Source organism: Anolis sagrei, chromosome 3, assembly GCF_037176765.1.
Source record: "Anolis sagrei isolate rAnoSag1 chromosome 3, rAnoSag1.mat, whole genome shotgun sequence".
Taxonomy (NCBI): Eukaryota; Metazoa; Chordata; class Lepidosauria; order Squamata; family Dactyloidae; genus Anolis; species Anolis sagrei.
In genome coordinates, this window is record NC_090023.1 from 102,830,245 (window position 1) to 102,851,191 (window position 20,947).

General features: G+C 38.8%; 1 protein-coding gene across 2 annotated transcripts in view; it reads right to left on the reverse strand.

Moving 5' to 3' along the window:
* Nucleotides 1–20,947, reverse strand: part of AFF3 (ALF transcription elongation factor 3) — a 321,108-nt gene that overhangs the window by 31,488 nt on the left and 268,673 nt on the right. For both annotated transcript variants that reach the window (XM_060769769.2, XM_060769770.2), the window contains 2 exons: nt 3,582–3,747; nt 1,050–2,078 (listed from right to left, as the gene is read on the reverse strand). In XM_060769769.2, coding sequence (XP_060625752.2) covers nt 1,050–2,078; nt 3,582–3,747 — 1,195 coding nt within the window. The remainder of the gene's footprint in view (nt 1–1,049; nt 2,079–3,581; nt 3,748–20,947) is intronic.

Consider the following 20,947-nt stretch of genomic DNA (forward strand, 5'->3'; position numbering starts at 1 on the left):
TTATGTTTGGGTGAGGTGGGGGTTAATCCAATTATTCTTGGGAGGGCAGAGTCAGAACAACATTTAGTCATGGACAAAGTTATTAGAAAGTGGTCTCCTTAATTATTAATACATATGGATAAGGCACCAGCCAGCTATGCAGTAATGTAAACACTAGGGCTGTGTAAAAAAAATTGTAAGAGGTTCGTAAATCTTAAGTGTTTTGTTAAATCTGTACATACGACCCAATTTACGACCTCCAGAGTCACCCCCCCAACCCAAATCAAAATACCCACTTCTGAGTTTTCGTAAAGAAGTTGGTTTGCTTCCTATGCCTTATTTCTCTCTCTGTCTGCCTCCCTCTCCCTCCTTGTGCCCTTGCGGTGGTGGCAGAACCTGCTTGCATAAGGCCAGGCGGTGGATGAAGAAGAGCTGCTCCAACCCCAGCAGGTCCTCCCCCTCCACCAAGTATAGTTTAGCTCTTTTTAAAATAACAAACAGAAAAAAAATGAATTTCTCATCACTTCCTATCAGATATGACTTGGACTCCTTAGGAATTGTTCAAAACACTTTATAATCAAAATGGGGGTTGCATGAATTTCATAAATACAAATAAAGTGAATTTTTAGAGCTGTGCACACCTCTAGTAAACACTGAGAATAAATTGTGATTGACCGTAGTGGCAATTATCCAGTGTGGAACATTTAAAAGGGATAACAATTTGTTAAGCAGGAACAGGCACAGCAAACAAGATGCATGCTTATGTGTATCTGTATCAGAAGTGAGAAAATTAAATTCCTTCTCCAGAGGCCCATGTTCCTTTTCAATGATTTTTGTCCCATCCCCCCCAAATATCCTAAATGTTAACATTGGAGTGAAATTGTGAAATTAATTAGGATTTATTTCAATTTATTTTCATATAGACTTCTGCCTAGCATTAAACTTTTGTCACTTTACAAACCCAATCTATTCTAGCTGCGGGCCCACTTATTTTAACCCTTTTGCATGCAGTATTGGAATCTAAATCCAGTACACAGCCTTTTAAAATTCAATGTAGGCCAAAAACTTACCTTACGCTTCCTTCTAGATTTTGGGATAACCTTTTCTGCTGATAGGTCTGGGGCAATGTTATGCTGCATACCAACGGCTTCTTTACTACCAGGGTTCATTAGCAGCGGCTCCTCGGATAAGCGTTGAGGAACTCTGGATAAAAGAGTCAAATCAATTTTGACCCAAAGTGCTTTCACTTCATCAGTGTCTTTCAAAGGAGACAGGAGCTCATTCCTGCCAAATGGAACAAGTGTATAAAACTGTTCATCCAGTTCCTTTGCTATATCGTTACTAGTCCGGGTGTTAACTGAACCAAAGGCGCCACAGCTGTTTCCTTTGCTGGTATTGATACTTCCAGAGTCTTTTAATTTCTGGTCACTTCCAACTGGTACTGAGGCCACAACGTAAGGCTTGTGTACAGGATACTCCTCTTGCTCAGACTGTGAATCTGTATCTGAAGACGTTGAAGATGAAGATTCTGTCTCAATAAATTCCTTGGATTTAGGTGCGGTTTTACCTGACCCTCTTGTGCGTCTTTTTTCACAGGGAGCAACACACCGTGGTTCTTTTCTGTGCTCGGCTTTACTGGCACAGGGCTTAGGTTTAGGTTGTTCACAAAGGATATTATTTTCCAAAGGTACTCTGTTCAAGTCAGGATTGTCAGCTGCATAGCTGTTTAAATTGTCACCACCAGAGGTCCTCTCTGTCTTTCTGAGCTGTTTTCTACATGCTGTCCTTCTCAGAGGACCACTGTCTACAGAAACTGTAGTGGCCGAGGAAGGTGGTTTTTGCTTTGCTCCTTTATGCCCTGGGGCTTTATTAGCTGTTCTAGGGCTCAGTTCCTCCTTGGTGGGATTCTTAACCTCTTTATCTCTGAGATTGGTTTGGCAAACAGAAGATAGGCTATCACAGTTGTGCCCTTGGTCTTTCGTTTTGCAGTAATACTGAAAGCTTTCCAGTCCGTTGTGATTCAAAATAGGTGCTTTGTGAGGATTAACCTTATTTAACCATTTATCCAACTGCCACTTGTTTGATGATGGCTGTTCATGCTGGAAAATAAGAGTTTTAAACCACCAGCATATCATAAAACTGAGTTTTACAAATTATTATAAACTTCAGGTCATTGCATAAAACTGTTAACATCATCACACAATTCTAAATTAATGTAATCTCCTAAGGTTGCATAATGCAAGCTGCTGTTCAGACATCTGCCAGCATGCCAATGCCTTAAATTAAGAAATAGTTTTTTAAGATCTACAGAGATACTTGCAGGAACACCTCAGCAAGTGAGAGTCCAAAAGTGGCAGGCTAAAACCCAGAACCTCAATCAATGGCTGATACCAAATGAGAGTCTTTCTCCTGGGCACACAGAAAACTGGGCAACTTGGAAGGCACTGAACAGAATGCGCTCTGGCACCATGCGATGCAGAGCCAACCTTAAGAAATGGAGTCCACAACATGCGAGTATGGAGAAAAGCAAACCACAGACCACCTAATACAATGCAGCCTGAGCCATGTCACATGCACAATAGAGGACCTTCTTATAGCAACACCAGAGGCATTCCAAGTGGCCAGCTACTGGTCAAAAGGCATTTAGTATAAAGCAAAGGTTTTTTTAAAAAATTGTGTTCTTAAATACATTACAATTGTACTCTGGTTTGCTTCTGATATGATAAAAAAAATCACCTAAGAACATTATTTGTTTTGTTGGACTAGACTAAAAGCTCAAACTCTGGGAAGCAAGATTTCTGACATTAACAAACAAGCCTATTTGAACTAGGGCCTTGAAATTTACTTTATATACTTTCCCCCATTATAGTGTTTAAAAAGTTTTTGTTAATTGGTTGTTTTTGTTGTTATGTGCTCTCAAGTCATCCCTGACTTCCAGGGTTCCTTGGAAAGGTTTATTGAGAGGAACTTAGTCATTGCCCTCCCTTAGGATTGAGAGATTGTCACCCAATGGATTTCCATGGCCTGATGAGGATTCAAACCATGGTCTCCTGGTGCTAGTATGGGAACAATAATTAAGAAAGTCCTCTCGTTACTTTTCTATTACTTTGTTACTTTTTTGTGGGAGAAAAATAGTATAATGGATATAAAAATGACAGCAACCCATACTTTCCTATCAAAATTCCTGTAAAATATTCTGAAAAGCAACTTCTGAAAAATAAGCAGCCTTGTTACTTGATACACTAGTGATATAACTTGTTCTGATTGTACCTGTATTAGCATGTGCCAGACCGTGCACACACAAACATTCAAAGTCTTCTTTGTTATCAATTATAAAAGCCACTTAATTTAGAGACCTCGGGCTATATTGTAATTGTGACTTTTCTGAGAGAAGAATATTTCAATATAAAAGCTTATGTTTCTTCTACTGAGCGCAATGCCATACTTAAAGTCACTTTTACATTCAAATAACCAGTTCACTCATCAAGATATTACACAAAAACCTCCCTGATCCTAAACTTGTCATGTGGAGGAAAGTTTAATTTATTTGAAAACTAACTTTTTTATTGCTGGCATTTTAACTGAGGTGCAGAAATCTTTACCTCTGGGCTGGAGTAATGAGGGGGCTTGTTGCAGTCACTCTCTCCAGAGCTGCTTTCACTCTCTGAGTCAGATTCTGAGCTGCTTTCGGATTCACTGGAGCTGGTGCTGCTTGAACGCTTGCTGGGTATTCCAGAGATTCTGCAGTTCGGCTGTTGCACTGAAGTGCTGTCAGACCCATGGAGAAATGGGGAAAGAGAGAGGGAACACACAATGTGAATAAACACACATTTCAATCACTGCTTCTAGCAACATATTCAGGTGGGAATATTTGCCTTGGGAACCAAATCAGGGCCATCGATGAGCAAAAAGGAAGCAGTTCATTAGCATGCCCAGGTAAACCTCAAGGTTTGCAGGTATATAATACAATCCCCCATATCTGTGCAGAATACATTGCTGGACTTATGGAAATGCAAAACTGTGAATAATAAGAAACCCTACTGAAGTGAATAACTTCTGGCCCACGGTAACATTTTTTTTTGCATGTGAGTAAGTGAAACTCCAGGTACTCATCTCCCAGAAACATACAGTACAAACTAATGCAAGCATTCATCTCCTCTCCTAAAGCTGGACAGAGCAAAGAAGTCTGAGCATTGCAAAAAGTGTAGACATACACAGTCCGAAGAAGGAGAAGGAGAAGGAGAAAGAGAAGGAGAAGAAGAAGAAGAAGAAGAAGAAGAAGAAGAAGAAATCCATATATTGCTCCAGGGAAATCTCTGAGAAATCCAGGTAGTATAAATTCAGTTGCATTGTTTTGAAATCATACACACTTTCCGCACCTCTATTATCATCTAATTTTATCTATGATACTTTGTAGGTGACTTCAGACTATACTTATTCACTTATTCATTGGGTTGCTGTGAGTTTTCCAAGCTGAATGGCCATGTTCCAGAAGCATTCTCCCCTGATGTTTTGCCCACATCTATGGCAGGCATCCTCAGAGGTTATGAGGTCTGTTGGAAACTAGGCAAGTGAGATTTCACATGGTATTCTAACAACTACCATGTCAGAATACACAAAAAAGCCATTGAAATCCACAAGCATGTGGACAATTTCAACAGAAAGGAGGAAACCATGAAAATGAACAAAATCTGGCTCCTAGTATTTAAAAAACTCTAAAATCAGGACTGTAAATAAAAAGCAACACTCAGAAAATGGGAATTCCAGACAAGAATCAATCTGGGCCAGCTAACACCTCCTGGTGACTTGGAAGGCGCTGAACAGACTGTGCTCTGACACCACGAAATGCAGAGCCAACCTTAAGAAATGGGGCCACAAAGTGGAGTCCACAACAGGCGAGTGTGGAGAAGAGCAAACCACAGACCACCTATTGCAATGCAGTCTGAGCCAAATGCACAATGGAGAATCTTCTTATAGCAACACCAAAGGCACTCCAAGTGGCCAGCTACTGGTCGGGGTATGATGCCAAGTTTTTAAAAACTTTGTTGGTGTTTTCAAATACATAATCTCTACCCTTGGTTTGCTTCTGATACGATAAATAAATAACCTCCCAAAAAGGGATCCCCCAGGCAGGAATCAGCCAGACCTTGAAGCTGCAAGGCCTTTCAATGCTAATCAAGGTGTCCAATTGCAACATTTATACTTGCCTCAAACAGACAAGAGATCTTTCTCCCACCCTGGACATTCCACGGATATATAAAACCCACTTGCCTAGTTTTTAACAGACCTCACATCTCTGAGGATGCCTGTCATAAATGTTGGCCAAACGTCAGGAGAGAATGCTTCTGGAACATGGCCATACAGCTTGGGAAACTCACAGCAACCCAGTGATTCCGGCCATCAAAGCCTTCAACAACACACTGATTCATTGTTCCATATACTTTTAAAACCCTTTTGTAAGAATGTAACATAAAAATCTGCTCTTGAGATGGTAACTAGAATTGAAAAGCTTTATTGTCATTGTACTATTGCACAACAAAATTAAATGCCTTCACTTGCACACATCACAAAAACAGTACACCCATCCCTCCATACCCCAACCACCACCACACAGCCCCCAATGCCACATCAATGCTATAGTTTCATTAACTATCTAACCTCTCTCTCAACCCCTTCTTGACATAGGAAGACTAGCTGCCTTATAACAGGTCAAATTATTTCCCTATCTGTTTCTAGTACTGTGTACCCTGATAGGCAGAAGATATCCAGCACCCCAGTCATACATTTACATTACTTGACACCTGATCCTTTAAAAGAAATCTGTATTTCCCAGCGATTGAACCTGGGATCTTTTGTATGCAAAGCATGTGCTCTGTCACAGACGCTGTTCCCTTCAGCTGAGGTGATGAGAATAATGCAGCACTCAAATGAATGCCACTCAGGAGCATTCACTTCTCACTCTGCTTTTGTGGCGAGGTTTATGTGTACAGATGTAGGGAAAAGTACATGCAATAGTCCAAGACTTGTATCAAGTTGAAAATGCTTTCTGGAGCATAGACAGTGAGCAACTTATGAATAAATTCTCAAACTGACATATCAAGTGGGTTTTTTTTTTTTGCCCTGTGCTATTTCAGATCTTTAGAATAACTTTCAAACTACCCTGGTAGGAAAAATCACTCATCTGGATAACAGGTGAGTAGCTGTCCATTTGATGTTCTTATCGGGGGAGAAGAAAGAAGATGATGGCAATGATTTACTAGAGAATATTGTTCTTTTTTCAATAAGCCCTAAAACCTGTTCTCCTTTTCATCATCTCTGCATTTGGTCTTCCTTGCTTTTGAATTCTGCCACACAAAGGGACTAAATAAATTCATTCATCCTAAGTATTTCGTTGTAATCTGGCAATGAAAACATGATCACCCTGCCAGGACTTGGATGTAAATTCGATCTTCATTCATGAGCAATTCTTCTGTAGTCAAACAGCTTAAATTTATATGTTTCCTAGGCAAGTGCTGGATCAATGACTTAATATTTCACTATGTTCCTATAATCCTGGATATCTAAAAGAAAGTGACCAGCTAAATTTTTCAATTGATTTCCTGGCAGTTAAATAGCATTCCCTGCCATATAGCTCACAACTTGTACAGCTTTTAAATTACTCAAACAAGGAGGTCTCTCTCCTTTCCCGGGGGATAATTTTCTATGCTTAATTCATATCATTGTTAAGAGATGCCTCTAATATTTAGCATCAGTGCCTTCATATTATATATGGCTCTCATTTTCTTCCAGTGCTCACGTATTCCAACAACACAATCCTAAATCTTTTCTTGGCTAATGGTAAAAATCTTTGAGATTTGTAGAGTGTTCTGCCCTTTACACATTAATCCTAAACACATTTACCTGTCTCATTTATTTCAAAGAGGTATCTTGGAAATAAATATCTTTTCAATTGTTGTATTTATTGTTATGGCTCCAGCCAAAATTTATATGTCAAGATCTTCATGTGACTGCACTAATTCTCAGGCTCTTTCTACACTGCCATATAATACAGATTACTAAAGAAGATAATAACATTATCTGCCTTGAACTGGATTATATGAGTCTACACTAGAAGGGACCTCATTGACTCATGTATAGGCTCTGTTGACTTATTCCACTTTAGTATGAGTTACACAAAATTGCATTAACCTTTTGCCCAGTGACCCCATTTTAGCATCACTGAGGCCCCACTGCCAAATAAAATCCAGATTATATGCTTTGAACTGGATTATATAGCAGTGTAGATAGGCTGGATTTTATATGGCAGTGTTAGTTCAATTTCTTAACTAACATAGAGTAATCATGCATTTTCCAATGGCTGTTATTGAAACTCAGAAGATACCAGCCACAAATGCTGGTGAACTTCAGGAGATAATGCTGCTGGAACATGGCATACAGCCAAAAAAACTCATAGCAACCCTGTAAGGGTTTCTGTTTGTTCTGATATGATGTATTTTATTGTTTTCCTTATATATCCATTCACACTTCAAAATAATACATTTCTGAAGTTATTTGACGTTCTTTCATAAAACACTATTATTATTTACTCCAAATCCATGCCATGCAGAAATACATAACTCAAACACTTGCAAGAGATAGCCTTCTAGCTTCTGCTTAAAGACTTCTAAAGAGTCCATCACCTTCTGAAGCAAACAGAAGTTACACTGAAAACATTCTTCCTAGTGTTTCTATATAACCTCTTTTCTTGTAATTTATGATTGAGTTCCTTGTCCAGACTTTGATGCAGCAGAAGACAAGATTGCTCCAACTTGTACATGATACCCAATTACTTTTATTTTTAATACCAATTTTGCAGTTTTGTCAGTAAATAACAAAAAAGCAAGTTTAACTGTGAAATACTAAATAAACACAAAACAGGGGAGGGAGAGTGACAGAAGAGAAGAATCCCACCCTGACATCATTTTGGCACAGATGCCAAACAGACCCATCACACAGAACTAGAATCCTCAATTCTCACACTACGAACTGATTCACTAGTTCCCTCCAACTGAGCTTGTGGTACTGGCAAATAGCATCTAAACACTGTATAAGCAAATGTACACAATAAAGCAAATGTACACCCATCTCTTTGCCTCTAGAATGGAGGTAACAGCAAATGTGGTTGTAATTTTGCTCTTAAATTAAAGGCACACTTTATACATAAAATGCAGGAAAGTGTTATTAGGACTATGGAACATATCCATTTTGGCCTCTTTTTTCTTTTCACAGTAAGTGCAAGATAAGAATGAACTGTGCCCTTGCGGTAGTTAAGCATAATTTGTAAGGCAATGCAGCTTAATTTGAAGAATGTTGCCTTAATTCCCAGTGGTTTCACTGAGAGATTGCTAAAGTGCCATTTTGACTTGTAAACTTCCTGTATAGCATGGCTGCCAAGTTCTTTCCAGATGAATGCTCCTGAATTTTAATAGGTATGGGCAAGAAGAAATGGGAGTACAAGATTTCAGCATATATACCTTTCTCTCACACAGTGCTACTAGAAGTGGCAAGTGTCAAAATTACCAGCAAAAATTTGGTCTTGGAAGTCTTACCAATGTCTGGGAACCCCAAAGAAAAATTGATAATTGAATGTTGATTTCATTCATTCTCTATTTTTCTACCTTATATGTTACTGGAAATGGGAACTTTGATGAATGAGACTTTTTAGGTTCATAGGGTCCCTTTTGCTTTTGATACATTTCTACCTTGTCTTTCCATAAAAAATCTGAAGATATATATAGATATAGATATAGTTCTACTTTAGGGGACACACCCACACCCACAGAGATGGCCCTCATCTCTGTAGGAGATATGTTCCCTGACTTTATGTGGATATGCTGAACTTTTTTTTCGTGTCAAGAGCGACTTGAGAAACTGCAAGTTGTTTCTGGTGTGAGAGAATTGGCTGTCTGCAAGGACGTTGCCCAGGGGACGCCTGGGTGTTTTATCATCCTGTGGGAGGCTTCACTGATGTCCCCTCATGAGAAGCTGGAGCTGACAGATGGGAGCTCATCCTGCTCCCCAGATTCAAACCATTGACCTTTTGGTCAGCAGTCCTGATGGGGTTTAACCCATTGCACTACTGGGGGCTCCTAATGTTGAACTCAGGACAATAGTGAACTCTGTTATTTTCAATAGGGATAACAACAGAGATAATGAGGATGCAGCTTGTATATGAAGACTTAAGTGAATAAGTGAAACTATGGATAAGTGAAACTGCATATGTCAGTTACATGGATTCAGAGATCATACTGTAGATGTGCATGCTTGCAGACAGAGCAATTTCGTGTTTAACCAAAAAGGCTCCCAAAATGACTCTGAAATTGTTAATTTGACGGTTTCCTGTCTTCAGTCTTATGTTCTAAAAAATTAGGGAACACAATGAAAAGCAAATGCTGGCTGCCCTTCTCTCTGCAGAGATCACAGCATTGGCAATTATATGGATAGAAGGCTATTGATCAGCCACTGGAAACAAGGCCCGGTGGTGCTGATTACAATACACATTTTAATCTAATGGGCATCCTTACTCTAATCAAACATATGTAAAAAAGAGAGTTCTAGCATTAAAAATATATTTATTTTAAAATATGAACTACATAACATAACTGTGTAAAGATGTCTGAATAATTGGCTGTAGTCATTTGTGGGTGCACCAAAGTCTGAGATAGAAATGTCTTGAATGTAGTTCTGCAGGTTTGTTTGGTAGATCACGCTTGATGGAGCTCAGAGGGAAGAGAAAGGCATCTCCAGAAGATTGCATACAGGTCATATATCAAGGTTATCCATAGCATGTCTCTTATAATGACACATTGACACAATCATCTTTTGTTGAACACAACTAATGAAGGAACTGTTTCAAAGAAATAGAGATCACAAGCTGCATCTGTATTTTGCATAACTCTGTCCTTGGGAAATCCTTAAATATTATTTGTTCAGACTGGATTGCAAGTGGCATTCAGTTATGCAAACCTAAGATCAATCCGCTGTCCTCACGAAACCAAGTGCGTGCAGTATGGTACTTAGCCTGACTGTGACAATACCGTCACAGCTAAAAATAAATAAATCCCTGAACACAATGCTAAAAATAAAATTGTAATGAGCTCACAAAGAACCTACAAAGGAGCACCAATTTAATATTTTTAGAGATCTCCAATACAGCAGAAACGGAGCAAAACAACCCTTGCCTGTAAAAACAACTGTAAACAGAACAAAAATGAAGAAGAGAAGGATTGATGTAAGAGTCTTACTTCCAAAATTTTCTCTCTCACCCCCTCTGCCCTGCCAATGTAAGTGTGTTAATGTAATTAATAACTGTATTACCAGAGTAAATAGCTCTCTCTGTGGACTAAGCGCCTGGGTATGTGAGATGAAAGAGTGCTAAAAACCTAGAGCTGCATTAACTTCGGGAAGAAGTGATTAGTCAGCAGGCTGACAGCTGTGCTCCAAGACTGGTGCCAGATTCCAGTGTATGCTTGCATTGCCTGCCAAGTGTTTGCTTGTCACACCAGATAAATGGAACATCAGCAGTGTTTTATTTGACCCGCTCACAAGAAAAATAAAGCAACTCTGACTTTCTTGGTGTGTTTGCTATTGACCTTGTGTCAGCTGAGCAGCTAGACTCCCTGGACTGAGAAAGTTAACCCTTTCAAGAATTGCCCATTGGGAGTCTATCTCTTTCCTAATCTCCTTGGAAAGTGGTGGCTCGCAATGAAGCAAAAACAGCTTGTCAGTGAAGAAACTGATGCTATTTGGGCTATTTTTTTTTAAAAAAAGTAAACAGTTACTGGGAGCTTTCACTTTTATTCTTTTGGAAACAGAAAGTAAGCTGTAGCTTCAGAGCTGTAGGAGATAAGCGTATCAGTTTGGGAGACAAGTTAAAGGAGAGAACGCCCTTGTTGTCCTGCTGCCAGGGTCCCATCTTCCCACCCTGGCTCTCTCCTTGTACCCCATTCTGCTTTCACAGTGCACTCAGAGACCTAATCAGCAGCACCCTCCCTTGTGTGCATATATGTATATATGTGTGTATATATATTGTGGTTATTTATTTATTTCACATATTTGTATGTCCTTCTCACCCTTGGAGGGAAACTCAAGGTGGCTTCATGACAGGCATTCAATGTGAGCAACAGTAATAAATGATAAATGCAATGAAAACAGTTTGTTAATGCTTAAATTACTAAAACATTGTTTAAATCACACAGGTTTGAAATCATAGTCCAGGTCAGTCCATTGTCATTCACACAAATTGGGTTTCATTCTAAATTGCTGCCTCCACTGTTTGCCCGCTTGGTCCCATAACCAGGTTTTGAATTTCATTCTGAAGGACAAGAAGGAGGGGGGGGGGGGAAATCAAATGCCACTGGATAGAGTTCCACAGATGAGGGGCCATCACTGAGAAGGCCCAGTCTCTCGTCTCCACCAGTCGCTTTGTGAGGATGGTGGGACTGAGAGCAGGGCCTCTCCCTTCAATCTTAGACTTCATGATGATTCATAGCAGGAGATACGTTCAGACAGATAAGCTGGGCCAGAACTATTTAGGGCTTTATAGGCTAAAGCCAGCACATTGAATTGTGCTTGGTAGCAGATTGGCAACCAGTGGAGCTGGCATAGTAGAGGAGATGTATGCTCTTTGTATGCCGCTCCAGTGAGCAACCTGGCTGCTGTCTGTTGAACTAGTTTTAATCAAATGTCTAATTAAATGTCTCTTCATTCAGGTAGGTGTATGACAGTGGTCGGGAACCTATGGCATATGTGCCTGAAGGGGCATGCAGTGCCTTCCTCCCATTGCCCACCCTGCTTGCCCAGCCCACCCTCCGCTTGCTCTCTCACTCCCCCCACTTCCCCTCCTGCTTGCTCACTTCCCCACCCCCACTTGCCGGCCAAGACACATTTTAGTGCCAAAATGTTAGACCTGCTTCTGGGTATATTTGACCTACTGATGAAAAAAAGTGATGCCAGTTCTCCCTATCAGCTGTAGGTTTTGAACACTGAACATATGCCTTAGGCCACCCTTCATCTGCTCACCCATAAAAAAAAAAATCACGATAAACATATCTAGGAAATGATAGCGAATGCAGTCTATCTGCATTTTTCTGCACCAGTGTCCGAGATAGCCCCAGGAACAGACCTAAAAACCATTTTGTTAAGCTATGTAATCAGACCAGGTTATAAGAAGAGCATGTATAATCATGAGTAGAAGCTATTTCTCCAGGAAGAGTAAAGAGTGATGCATTTGTTTAAAATAGTTCTTTCTCTGTGTGGACATGGAGAAAAAGCACAAGATCCAGAAGCTCTCCCAAGCTAAATGCTCATTTCTTAAAGTGCAAACCAATCCAAAACAGTTGGTGGAGCTGCACAATAGGGAAAGAGGTATAATCTTATGATATCACACCTGACAAACACCTTGACCCTTTGCAAATACTCCAAATTGATACTATAGTATAGATGGTGACATTTAAAGCTTCTGAGAGGTCAAGCAGAATCATGAATAGATCTTCTAGTCTAGGTCATTCATCAGGGTGAGCAAAGTGAATTCAACTGAAAATTAGGGATTGGAATGCCGGTTTACTTCTGGAAGTTTTAAATTCTCCGGGAAGAAATAGAGTAGAAAGGGAATCTCTCTGGGAAGCTTTCATGTTATGATATTGTACAAACACGAAATAAATATGCCATAGAGTATACTTTTAATCATACTATTATATAAAGGGAACTTATTCCAGCCTAGGTTGGGCAATATATAGCTCACAGACTACATGAGGTTTTTGAGCCATTCTCCACATCCGCACTGTCAAAAATTGGGTAATAAACTAATAGGAATCTTATTAAATTGAAAGCCTATTAATTTAATAAAAATATATTAAAACAGTAATAAACTCATATTAATGCCTATTTGAATGACTTCCATTCCACTGCTGCTCAAATTTGGCAATACAATGGGCTGCTGAATTTCAGTAGTCCGTCAGCTGCAGGGAAGAGACAAAATCGCCCCTCAGGATCACTGCTGTTCTCCATTCTTCGCTTGTGCTAATGCATTGCCTTTCACTTAATTAATTAACCAACTAGTCTAATTAATTAATTAATTAATTAATCATGTAATAAGATTTACATCCCACCTGTCTCCCAATATGGGATCGAGAGTGACTTACAATAAGCAACAATAAGACATCTTATGCAGGAAATGTTTTGAGAATATTTTATGAGGATAGTAATGCTTCATTTTTTGAAAAGCTATTCTAAATTCAAATTTAGTTTTGAAGTAATCCTAAACGTGAATGTATCATTTGAAATTTTTTCTACAGTAAACACTGATTTAATACTTCATCAGTCTTGAGCCTGAGATTAACAGAATGATTAGTAAAGAGTGCACTATGAACCTCTAGCTCAGTGGTTCTCAACCTGTAGGTCTTCAGGTGTTTTCACCTACAACTCCCAGCAATCCCAGCCAGTTTACTAGCTGTTAGAATTTCTGGGAGTTGAAGGCCAAAACATGTCGGGACCCAGAGGTTGAGAACCAGTGCACTAGTTGATCCTACCACCTCCTAGCAGTTGGATGGGGTAAAATGCAATAGAGGAGGCCCTTTGTCAGGATCTGTCTGCATAGAGAAGTCCCCTCAACAGAGAAGAAGGGAGAGGACTCATTTGTGGCAAATGTAGTCAATGTAGCTGGTCAGAGGAAATGGGGGGGGGGGAGTGCACATTTACATTGATCATTTAATGCAGCTTGGAGTCATCTTCAAAGTGCAACAGCTATACAACACATGCTGCAGTGCATTTGAACCCTTTTAACTCAGAAAAGCCAAGTCAATGGATAGTCCAAAATAGAGACTGTAATGTGCATCAGTGTGCACTAGTGTAAGTCATATTTCATGTTGAAATCAACTGTGTAAAATGTCAGTAACTTTGCAGACACCTGAAGTAATATGCCAAAACACATATGTGCATTGTGGTGGAGAGAACTGAAAAAAATATTGCATTTTTCATGGCTGTCGAGTCACTGATACTGAGGATCCTGGGACCAATTTGAGGTACTCTCTGCAGTGTGTGCAATCACCGTCATGAACTGGTTTCAAGATTACTGATCTAATCATCTGCACACTGAAATTGCTTCCTTCTATGCTGGTTTGAAATTGACTTAAGATGTCAATGCAAATGTGCCCAGGGGCTTTTGTGGGCAATCTGGAGAAAGATATAGGTAAGCCCAGTTTGAAGCCCTTTCAGTTGCTAGAGCCAGTATGGGAGGAAGGGGAAGGGTCCTTTTTTAGTTTCTCCTGCAATGGTGAATCTGCCATTCTATTTCTCAATGGCTCCCTTTAGGTGTTCTGCAGATCAGCGCCAATAAAATTTACTAGGAACAGCAGCATTGATTATCTGGAATAAGGGGAGTGTGAGAGTGGTGTTATACTAGATCATGTTCAATTGATTTTCCATGTTCCAGTGTAAGCATGACACTGGCAGTGCAAAGTCGGTTATCACAATAACAAGCAGTACTTTCCTCAGGCACAAGCTGTACCATCTTCACCTCTGGATTATGTGAAAGAACCATAAATTCTTCATCATTAACTAGTAATGCTTGGACGGAATCTTTCCTGTACCTTTAAGAATTATTTAGTGAAGGCAATGCAAACAAGCAAATGAAGTTTGTCTTATCATTGCTGAGAAAACCTGCACCCACTGCATTTTTTTCTTCTACACAATTATTTGAGATCAGGAAGTATTTGGCATTTAAATATATACAACTGCATCCCTTGTTAGTGGTAGTAAAGCTACTGCAAACAGATGCCATGATGATTTTCAAGCATGCATGTGTCGCAACATCTTTTTAAAAAGGAAAGGTGACAAAATGAATCCATCACATTTCTAGTGTATTACTCACTTGCTGTGCAGTTAGTGAACTGGGATAGAAAACAGCATCTAGGATTAAACACTGGCAGGATTTAGACAATTGACCAGCTGCTATGAAAGGGACTCAAAACAAATCGGTGCAGTAATTGTTATATATAATATTAAATTAAAAAATACATCTATATCTATTTGTTTATTTAGTTTCCTCAGTATTTGTTTTAATTGCAACTTGCCTTGAATCCCATTTCTGGAAGAAAGGTGGAATATAAACCAAACAAGCAATTTCTGCTGGCATATACTATATTTCTGGTGGCAGGCACGCATAAGTAATTATTTGGCACAAACCTAGTAGACTCACCCATGCCAGTCTTGACAAAATTGGCTCCAGATAAGTTTCTTTTAAAGGCCAATATAATAAGGTTCATGATCTTAGCCAGTAAACACTAGACTGTTTAAAGAAAAAAAAAAAACAATGGAAAGACTTTTAATCTGTTTTGAAATTATCTGCCGTCTCTTGAAGCCTTTTTTCAAAATTGGCCTTATCTGAAAAAGAATCATTCATATTTTTTTTTGGCCATCTGCAAACACAATTACAGTGTGATTTTTTTAAGAATGAGCCATGTGTGATTCTTCATTTGCATAGTGTGTAGCAAATAATACAGCAAAAATATGCAGGACAGGCATGCTAATAAACTGTGATCTTGCTGATGAAGTTTTAAATGGATTGCTTTGACTAATTAGGCATTCTAATGTTTGAAATTACAACTGCAAAGCTAGCAAAAATATAAATGTGCCAATTCCTTAACAACAACAGAAGGACAAATGTAATCATATAAAAGATTTCATAACAAATACCTGCTTTCTGATTATTCAGGAAGGGGCTGCTAGAGATTGCAAGCTTAAAAGTGTCTTCTCATTTTCCACATGAAAGGCACAGGTGCATTCCCATAAATTATATTTCCATCTCCACTTGTAATGTGAGAACTACTGCTACTATTTTGGGAAGATCACTAAGTGTGAACTGCACCAAGGCTCAAGGCAAACACTCATAATTTAATATATATTAGTTAACCACTAATGTATTTTAACTTCCCTTTGCACTCAGAAGACAGCAGGTTTGCCCCATCTGTCAAATGTTCATCTATAAAGAGTCTAATTTCCTATAAAGATTTCTCCTGCTGGGAGAGCAGAATGTTTCAACAAGAGTACAATCCCTTCTTTTGACGCTGCACTAAAATGTTTATTTCTATTCATTCCAGCTGCTAGAAAATCTTTATGGGTGTCTATGGTTTGCACCTCTGATAGCATTAACTAGATTATTGCATTTAAAAAAAATCTATTTATCTTGCTCAGTTCAAACTACTTTTCTAATTATGTCAAGAGATTCATTGCTGCCTTTGAACTCCAGCTGATAGTTAGGTGGCATGCCTGAGGGGACTCTACTTGTTCATAAATTCTATTTCATACTCTGCAACATGATATAATCTGCTCTAACTCTGAGTCAGATGACATTATTCTTTTTCATAAACTACTTCTGTCATCACCTCATTGACTGCACTTTCTTTAACAAGGCTGTACAGGTCACAAAATGTAACAAGTTGAAGGACAAATGGAAGACAATACCCTTTCCTTTTCCTCTCAGTGAATCCAGAAAAATTGTAATTGTATATAAAATGTTAGTTCTCCGATGAAATCAAGATTTGTTGATACCTAAACTAAATCCATATAATAGATAAAGGTAAGGGTAAAGGTTTTCTCCTGACATTAAGTCCAGTCATGTCTGACTCTGGGGGTTGGTGCTCATCTCCATTTCTAAGTTGAAGAGCCAGCATTGTCCATAGATACCTCCAAGGTCATGTGGCCGGCATGGCTGCATGGAGCACCATTACCTTCCTGCCAGGGTGGTACCTGTTGATCTACTCACATTTGCATGTTTTCAAACTGCTAGGTTGGCAGAAGCTGGGGCTAACAGTGGGAGCTCATGCCACTCCCCGGATTCTAACCTTTGTCCTTTCAGCCAACAAGTTCAGCAGCTCAGCGCTTTAACCCACTGCACCATTGGGGGCTCCATGTTATACATTTCCATATAATAGGAAATGTAAAACATTTAGCAAAATATATAGGTTTCAAAATGATGAGTGATGAGATGCAATAGAATGTCTCTAAGCCAAAAGCACTACACTTTTAAAGATGTAACATGAAATAAGCTTAATTGTTGCTCATCTAAGGGTGACCTATACTGACAAATAATGCAGTGTAGAGGCGCATTAGCTTCCATATGCCTAGATAATGCATGCAGGCTAATGTGATTTAACCCAGAGTGAGCCCCGTAATGTGGCTATGCCTCAGTTAAAAAAACACTGGGTATGGTCCACATCCTTTTCCAGGATTCGGATCTTCCCCCATGTTGGGACAGTGGATGCAGCCAACACAGATCCTGATGCTGGATCCAGAATTATGTCCCCAAAGTCATCCTGTGCTCCCTGGCACTCCAGGCCCTTCTACTTGTTTTTGTTTAATGTTTATGTTAGATATAATTTATTTGATAGGTTATGTTTAGTGAATTTCAGTTGTTATGTTATAATTTGCCTTTATACGTTAGATTATTTTGTGCTATCATGTTTTATTTATTTTTGTATTGCGGTGTTGAATGTTTGGCTTTTTTATTTTTTGGAATCCACCCTGAGTCCCCTCAGGGAGATAGGTTGGAATATAAATAAAGTATTATTATTGTTGTTGTTGTTCTTGTTGTTGCTTCCCAGCACCCCAAAGAAACCCTTCACTTACTGGAGCTCCATGCTCTTTACTTCCTGTTTTGTTGTCATTAAGTGAGCACAGTAGCTTGGCTTCCTTGACCCAAGCTGATTTGCTCACTTAATAATGACAAGTGTAAGTGGAGATTTTCTTTCCATTTGGGGGAAGGGTGGGAAATTAGGGTGATTGGAGTTGGAATCCTGCTCTATCCCCAGCCATGCTAAAACCGGTTTCAACATGTCTTGTCTGTGGGTCCTTTGTGTCACTTCCAAGGTGGCTCAGGTCATCTTGTCTGGCTATTATGAAGATTGTAATAGGTCTTTTTCATGTGGGTTTTGAGGCTCATTATGTGCCTGTGTAGAAGGTCTCTTGTGTGTTTCAAAGTTAGCTACAGGAGGACAGAACTGTGTGGAAATTTGGCAAAAGGACATCATATAATATCACTGACTGAATACAGTCCTGGAAGACTCGGCAAAAACTATCCCCCAATCCAGAGGAACCTTGAAGCTGAGCAGGGAGGCTGCCTAAGGGCAGGGCTGGTATGAGAGATACAGCTTTAGAGGGCAAATTAAACATCACGATGTATATATTTTTGAAACTAATTAATTCTCCTCTTTTTTATGGAAAATGATACATTGTCCCTTTATTTATGGAAGCTAATTCATTGTCATGTTGTTTAAGGCTGAATTTTGGTAGCAAGCTATATCAGTGATTTTCAGTAGCACAACAGATGTAATAGGTAGATTTATTTTTGGGGGGGGGGGGAGCAGGAACATGGTGTATGTGTATGCAAATACATCATATGCATGGCAATGAGAAAAAGGAGGTATTTTAACTATGGGTTTTAATAAATTGCATACAAAAAGGAACTTGGGGGCCCACAAAACCCCCTGCCTTTTCCTCAGTGGTTGTTACTGGGGAAATCCACTTCCACATTCACTTCCTGTACTCACTCTCTTTGGTAGGTCCCCGAACATTTGAAGCATCAAGCGAACCATTTAAAGCACCAATGATCAAACCTTGTCAAATGGCAAGACCACTTCTTGTGACTAAGTATACAGATCAGGTTGATCTATCTATCTATCTTTCTATCTATCTATCTATCTATCTATCTATCTATCTATCTATCTATCTATCTCAATGCAGTTAGTGCAACTGGGGTTAAGTGCAACTTATTTATGGACTTGAGGCTGAAATTATTCCCAGAGGAGCTATGCTGATACAATCAACAGTCATATGCCTATCTCACTTTAAGAATGCCAGTGGTATTACACTAGTTCGTTACTTGTAAATCATATGCCACTGACCAGTACTTTTTATATTAGTGGATTGTTGCAGTAATGGAGGGTGGACCTAAACTCACAAAGATGTCTGAAGTTTTAACAACTCCTTGATTTTTTTTAAAAAAACAGGTAATGTAATTATAGTTTCTATAATTTTTTTTGTTATTTTATCATAGTTTAATACATTTGTTATACATTGTTTATTTTACAGCAGATACATATTATTCAATACAACTTACCATACTTTAACTTTTGGCATCTACTGCTATTTTTTTGCTTATCCATATTATCTAACCCTCACCACTGTGCTCCCCTTCCCCCTCCCAAGCCACAGCTTTTACATATCATCTGTATGATGCTGTGGTATTGTAAATTAAAAACAAAAACAAATAAATAAAGCAGTTATTAAATACTGAAATCTTTTTTGTGACTTTTGACCCAACCTGTACATTTTAAAATAAAGTGAATTATTTTCTTATTACAGTTTGGGTCTGTTGCTTGATTAAAGAATTTAACAAATGACATGTTTCTGTGCATGTGATTTTCTGACCAGAAAATTTATCAGTGGTACACACTGTCTCTTTTTAAATAAATCACTGGTGATTTTACATTTCTAGCAACCTTTTAGATTGATTATATTTTCAAGGAAGGAGAACAACAGATGGTCCAAGAAGGGTAATAGTGGATTTATAGGCAGCGATTTACAGCCAACGTTTCATACATTCCAAGGAATTAGTTTGTATAACAAGAGGTGATCTGCCCCCTCCCCTGTCTAGTATTTGACTTCAATGGGTATCTTGCAGTTTAGCTATTTCAGGCATTTAATTTTGTGGATAATGTATGAAGTTCATTACATTTCTTGAGAACTGCATGTTATTAGATAGATATAGCTGGCTGTTCTGTAAGACTGTGTAATAAATGTTAACATGTGGAAATCCTATCCCTCCCTCTTTATTGAACCTGTGTCAAACTCTCCTGATAATACATAATAATTTCCTTTCTATTAAAAAAATCCCTTTCTGTTGAGATTTTACTACTTTTTTAAAAGAATTCATTGTTACTGGTTTTGGAACTTGAAAGTTTGGGGAGAGACATAAGATATTATTCTGTTTGTGTCAGTATGTGCACAGTTCTTGTTCTGGGATACATTTAAGCTGCAAGATTACTGAAGTTTGATACTACTTTAACTGCAATGGCTCAATGCAATGGAAGCATGGGAGTTGTAGTTTAACAAGGTATTTAGCCTTCTCTGTCAAAGACTTATGGAGCCTCACCAAACTAGAAATCCCATGATTCCATAGCAATGAGACATGGCAGCTAAAGTGGTGTCAAACTACATTAATTCTACAGTGCCAATGCACCTTTAGTATCCTAAGTAGTGTATCATAGTTATTTCTTGTGAATTGTTCTGGAACTTTTGCTATTATTGTGGCTAAATATTTAAAACAACAAGATCTGATAAAAATTCAACAACAAACCAGCTATAATAAGTAAAGTCTACTACAAAACAATCTCAATATTATTTTGAAAAGTCAATGCACATTATTTCTAATGTACTGTAACTGATCCCAAGCCTGGACTCTTACTCTTTCTTTCTTTCTTTCTTTCTTTCTTTCTTTCTTTCTTTCTTTCTTTCTTTCTTTCTCTTTTACTTTTTTTGGAAACTCTTGCAGTGGTACTTTCAATTTAGACAAACTAGGCTAAATCAGTGCTGAGTATATCAGCATCAAGAAGGTGTGGTAAACAAATAAGGATTTTATTACCATTTATTTCAATGCACCAGATGCTTAGGTTAACCTGACCACCATTCCTTTCCTATCAAATGTGCCTACAACGGATGACAGGCAGCAGAGAAGGGGAAATTGAATGCTTACTTACATCCGATGTCACTTTACCCTTGAATAGCGCAAACTGCTTTTACTTTAATAGAGAGCTTTCAAGAGGTAAAGCAGCAGGTGTGGGAAAGTGTTACTTGACTCCACTTGAGAAAGGGTTTCAGCAAAGAAGCAGTCAGGCTAACATGAGATGCAGCTGTATCGTAAAGTATAGTTTGG